This window comes from Peromyscus eremicus, chromosome 5 (genome assembly GCF_949786415.1).
Source record: "Peromyscus eremicus chromosome 5, PerEre_H2_v1, whole genome shotgun sequence".
NCBI lineage: Eukaryota > Metazoa > Chordata > Mammalia > Rodentia > Cricetidae > Peromyscus > Peromyscus eremicus.
Window position 1 is genome coordinate 324,201 of NC_081420.1, and position 6,181 is coordinate 330,381.

Here is a 6,181-nt window from a genome sequence, read left to right on the forward strand (position 1 = left end):
TCTGTGTTTTAGAATCATTTACATTACTATAATTTTTATATAATTTACAGTATAGCAAAATGGCTAAAAGACAACAAAAGAGTCAACTGATTCAGAATCAGATTACCTTCAAGGGCTGCAGATTTTTCTTTGTTCAACTGTTTTCAGAATACTTTTTACATCATTATGATTATCTTCATCTGCAGTGGAAAAAATGGAGTCATTCCACGAGTATGTGATGACAGAAAAAGTATCCATTCAAACTCACCTGTATCCAAGCACATTCCCAAGTCGGGTGCCACCACTTGCGGTGCTGGGCTATGCTTTGTCTTTCGCATTGCAGGGATGAACAGCCAGTACATGCGCAGGGAAGTCTTCTGCTGTGAGACCTGCGATGAGCTCAAAAGCTTCTGGGAAAAGGAAATTAGCAAACAGACTTGTTACCGAGAACTTGAAGAAGATCGCCAGGAGAAAAGTGCTCTGAGAAAGTATGTGGATTGCTTTTCTGTCCTAAATTTCCTTGGGAATATACGAGATGTGGAGAGGGGCCCAATTCTTTTTCATCACTCACTGTTATAAGGTGGGTGATGGATTCTGTACTACAGAGGGAGGAAACAAGAACAAGATATGGAGAGAAAGAAGTGTATTAAACTCACAAGTCCCAAAGAGGTATCTCCACACATTGCTCAGCACATCAAAGTTTTAATCAGAACCTAGGAGCCAGGAAGAAAGAGTAAGCCATATCCTTTGGGAGATTTCCATGGCAAGGCAAGAAAGAGAAGATAGTTCAAGGTAGGCTGGTTTGAACAATCCCAGTGGGCTTCTGGCTGGCTAGTCCCCAGTACTGGTTCTAGGCCGCTTTCCAAAGGGGAGCATAGTGGCAGGTATGGAAGTTGAGTATGGAAAAAAATGAAGCTACAGAATTGGGTGTAGATGGTTTGGAGATTGGCTGAGCCTTTTGCTAGGACAAGAATGTAACTCGGATGTTAGAGGGCCTATCTAGAATGTACAAAGCCCTGGGTCAGATCCCAACACCAAAGAAGGTGTGAGGCAAACACCTGTAATCCCAGCACTGGACAGGTAGAAGCAGAAGGTTCAGAAGTTCAAAGTCATCCACCTAGGCTACATGAGACCCTATCTTATAAAAGAGGTGGGAAACTAGTCCTGGGATGGGCAGTCTCTCTCCAGCCAGGGTATTCTTAAAAGAAGTCAGAACATAAAATACAGAAGGTCAGAAACCAAGGTTAATAGAACCACTCATTCAATATTGCCAGTCTTTATGGGGTTTCTTGGGTACATCTACAGCCTATGTCTCACTCAGCTGTCAGCACTGCTGGTGTTTTAGAGCCAGTGAACTGCTTGCAGTGGAAGACTTCCTTGCCCTTTGTAACATGTTCAACAGTATTTCTTGCCTCAAAAAATTGGCTGTCAGCAGGATTCCCATTTCCCACTGGAGGGCAAAGTGGTTCCTATTGAGAACCAATAGCTTACAGATATCAACAACACTTTCTTCAACACAGACAAAAAATCAAGTTTTGGGTTGTCCAGAAAGCTCAGCAGGTAAAGGCACTTGTCACATAAGCCTGAAGACCTGTGTTTGATCCCCATAACCAACTTCTGAAGGCTGAAGGAGGGAATTGACTCCACAAAGTTTTCCTCTGACCTCCACATGCATGTCATGATATATGTACCCACATATACACAACAAACATGTGCAGAGGCACACATACACAATAATAATAACTAATAATTTGAATTAAAAAGGTTCTGTTTCCTACAATTGTTTACTCAAGAGGTGGGCGTGGTGATACAAGCCATAATCCTGGCAGTTAGGATGTGGAGGTAGAAGGATTAGAATTTCAAGATCATTCTCATCTACCTAGAGAATTAAAGGCCAGCCTGAGCTACATGGAGCCTGTGTCAAAAATAAATGAATAAAAGTAAGAATAAAGAAAAATCCCTTCTTCAGCTCTTCACAATTATAATCCCAGAATAGAAGACCAAACTACATTTCAGGGTTAGCTTGACAGGTCTGTCTGTATGAAAAACTAGTTCACGAAAACCTTCCACATCTGGAAGGACACATATTAAGAGTTTGAGGGGAAGGTAAAGCAGTCTCTCCTTCCTGCCTCTTCCCAAATACCCAACAGCCGCTTCTTAAATAACTGATTTCCTGCCTGGCTCTTAACCTGCCTCACCATAGGCCAAAACAGCTTCTTTATTAACCGATAACAGCAACACATATTCACAGCGTGCAGAAAGACCATCCCACAGCACAGTCTTTTTTTTTTTCATTAACAAATGAATTTCTTGTTTTAGTTGACAGTCTACTGAAAAGGGATCATTTATTTACAAGCTGAGCAGCAGGAACAGCTCAACTCCTCAGAGCCTGTCCAAGTTTTTACCCCTAAAATAGGAACAGTCCCACTGAGACAGGCTCACCAATGGGATGTTCACTCATGCAGTCCAGAGTGGTCTCAAACTGGCTACATATCTGAGGATGACCTTGAACTCCTGATCCTTTGGCCCTTAGCACTGGGATTACAGGCATGAGCCACCACATCCAGCTTTCAACATCACTTTCTAAAATGTTTTTAAGTCCCAAAGAAGAGCCTCCCTCCATACCTAGAGAAAAACCCTCTTCCATCCACATCCTTAACAGTGTCATTAACACACTGACCCTGCTTAGAAGAAGCAGGCCTAGAATGGTGTCTGGAAAGCAGCTGGTTTCCAGCAGCCCTACTTATCCCTACCTCCTTCTTTTTGTCAAACTAGTGTGAAGTCCAAAGGCTCTCCCTGCCCAGTGCAGTCCCTTCTCCCTGTTTTCACAGTTCCTTCCCTAAATCTGTTTTTGAGATACATAATGCCAGGCACGTGACAGAAAAACTGCAAGCCCAATCAGATCCTCACTGCCTCCCAGTGACACAATAACCCTTGAGAATCTCACAGACACCATCACCCTGCTTTCTAGTTACACCTAGTTAATTCTACTTACGAAGGAGAATCAGAATATCTAGATATTAACTGCCACCCCTACCCCAACAAATCAAAAGAATCTAGAACAATAAATAAACACGACTTGGTCTCCATTTGAAAAGTGAAGCCAGTATTTCTAGATTAAAGACAAAAACTTTAATACCAGCTATACTGCTCTTCTCATGTATTCAGATCTCATTTTTAAGATTTATTTGATTATTATTTATGTATGTGTGTATGTGTGTGTATGTGTACACAAATGCAGTGCCTGTGGCAGCCAGAAGAGGGCATCCAACACCTTGAAGCTGGAGTTATAGGCAACTGTGAGTCCTCTAACTAGGTTCCTTTGCAAGATCCTTTGCAGTCCTTTGCAAGAGCAGCAAGTACTCTTAGCTGCTGAGCCATCTCCCGAGCTCTTTTCATCCTTTAGTTGATTAGATCACAAATCAGTTTGTCATCTTAGTTTGTGTTTTCTGCTGATCCATTTGCCTGTCTGTCCCTTTCTTCAAGGCTGTGTTAACAATGGTGACTGTATCTTTTTTTTTTTTTTTTTAGACAGGGTTTCTCTGTGTAACCCTGGCTGTCCTGGAACTTGTTCTGTAGACCAGACTGGACTCAAACTCAGAGATGCACCTACTTCTGCCTCCCGAGTGCTGGGATTAAAGGCATGTGCCACCAGTTCTTTTGGTTAACCTACTTCTTTTCTTACTTTTCCACAGAAAATTGATTGATTGTTTTTTAATGATTGGTTATTTTTTAATGAAGTCTGCTATGTTACCCAGGCTGTTTTCAATATCTTAGACTCAAGTAATCCTCTTGCTTCAGCCTCCCAGGCAGCTGAGACCACATTCACCAGCTGTTTCAGTCAGCTGGTTGATGACTACAAAAACATTTTCCTGGGATTTCATGGAGTCCAATATTAATTTAGGAAGGCTAAATTAAATTTGATGAAAGACTACCTGTTTGTAGTCTTCACTGTTTTTCTACTCTATTTCTGTTCTTTACTCACTTGTAAAAGTCATGGGCTTCTTTGAACAATATTTATGAGAAACAAATGAAAAACTCACCAATGGACCAGCAGATATGGAAACAAATGCACTAATCAATTGCATGTGTGGTGTCTTCTCCTCAGGCTTCGAGAAGAATGGAAGCAGAGGCTGGAGAAGAGGCTGAGAATGCTGGACAATCCTGATGATAAGGGAAAGCAAGCTAACCCCGAGAACTGAGTGCTTCTGGCAAACCATCAAGAACATCTTTTTCTAAGAGGAAAAAGACTTCCATAGAGTTACACTGACTTCCTAAGCAGAACTTTCCCTATCTGTTCTCCCATTTGAGAAAGGACATACATGTAAACCCTACCCTGTGTTAATGGGAACTGTGATTCAGCTCAACCCTCTCCACACAGAGGACAGGGTGAATGCAGGGGTGGGATGCTTGGATTGCTTAATGTAAAAAGCTCTTTGAATTAGCACCCCTCCCCATGTAGTAAAGGTGGTTCTGCCTTCTATCCCCATCTTGAAATCTAAATGCTTTCCCTGAGCTTGCTTGAGGCAATGACCTTGATGGAATCCGGTTTCTCCACATCTCCAGAAACTGATCACAAAATTATTGTCTCCTTTCTTCCTTTTTTGTGTATATAGAGATGCCACAGCCTGCAGAAATAAAACTAGTATGAATTTTGGAATTTTAACAATATGATTTGAAAATAAACGGAATTAGTTTTCTCTTCCTATAAATTTGGGCTTTTTGATGATCATGTTTTATTTAGGCACATGCAGAGGAAGTAGAATCCTGCTGAACAGTCTTGGCTGGCTCACCCTCATCCTTGCTCACCTTAGAACTGCCTGCCCTTTGTCAAGTCCTTTCACATTCGTCTTAGTCAGTTCTCGGCAAGTGTCAGCTCCAGTATCCCCAGACACATTCCAGAACTTTGAGTCATCCTCACTTAGCTTCCTGTCTGGTCCAGAGCAAGTTTGCTAGACAAATGGCATTTACAGCAGCATGGATTATGGTTCCTTTGTCTGAGATTCCTCGAGACAGGCCAGGAACAAAGGTAGATGTGCCAAGGCACATAGGTGGCCAGAGGGAATAAAAGGCTGAGTCCAAGACACTTAAACAGTCATGGGGAAGCCTGCTTCCCTCTGCTTCTTCTGGAAAACTAACAACCCTCATTATGGCCAAGAACGATGTGCATGGCAGGAAGGGCTGGAGAGACTTCCACCATCCCCCCACAGTGAGATTCAAAAGGCAGTGCCCAGGCCTCTCCTGTGGGCTCTTATTCAATTTACATTCAACAAAAAGACTAAACTAGTTCTGGGAAAAGCTGAGCTAAATTCAAAAGAGGATAATCATGAAAAAGAACTTTGATAAGGACAGAGAACCATGGGAATAAACATCAAGATACCTGACCACATATGTGAGTCAGAAGTCTTCTGAAAATGTGACAGTTAAAGGGAGACCTGACCTGTAAAAATCATTTCACTTTGTATGTACATACCAACATATCAATTACAGACCCTAAGTACATACAGCGCATGGCTATGAGCAAGGAAAACAGAACAGGGAAGGTGCAGAAGTGAGGAAAAGCAGATGGGGGCCTGGGAAGCTATAGAGAAATGTGTATCTATAACAGAATGAGGAAAGGGTTCCTCTATAGAAGAGAGGAGGTGGGGACAGGAGCCCCTAGACACAGGCTTCTTATCTACAGGGTAATAGCCATTGCAATTTATAGGTACAGGAGTGGATTGCTTGGATTTTCATTGTTGATTTTTTTTTCAAAGTGTGTGTGTGTGTGTGTGTGTGTGTGTGTGTGTGTGTGTGTGTGTGTGTAGGCAGGGTCTCATACAGGTCAGGCTGACCTTAAACTGTATTTAGCCACTGATGAACTTGAACTTCTGACTCTCCTACCACTGTCCCCTAAGTACATGGATTAAATGTGTACACCACCACATCCAACCTAACTTTTCCAGATTCCTTGATAAATGAAAACACACACACACACACACACACACACACACACACACACACACATATATATATATATATATATATATATATATATATATATAATTTTATATGCAGATAATTATATCACATATGTTGGTTGGCTTTCCATAACTGTGGAAAAAACTCACTGTATCTGCTGTGTAAATGTATATGACATTTTCTTATACTTTTCATGAGTATTTGTTCGTTTGCTTGTTAGTCATTTGTTTAACTTGAGTTC

The 6,181-nt window shown here is 41.6% G+C and overlaps 1 protein-coding gene across 1 annotated transcript; it reads left to right on the top strand.

Annotated features, from left to right (window-relative positions):
* Positions 1 to 324: 324 nt before the first annotated feature.
* Positions 325 to 4,181, top strand: Fam240b (family with sequence similarity 240 member B). Its single transcript, XM_059262219.1, has 2 exons — positions 325 to 467; positions 4,088 to 4,181. The coding sequence occupies exons 1-2, from the start codon at positions 325 to 327 to the stop codon at positions 4,179 to 4,181; spliced, it is 237 nt and encodes a 78-aa protein (XP_059118202.1).
* The last annotated feature ends 2,000 nt before the right edge of the window (positions 4,182 to 6,181 follow it).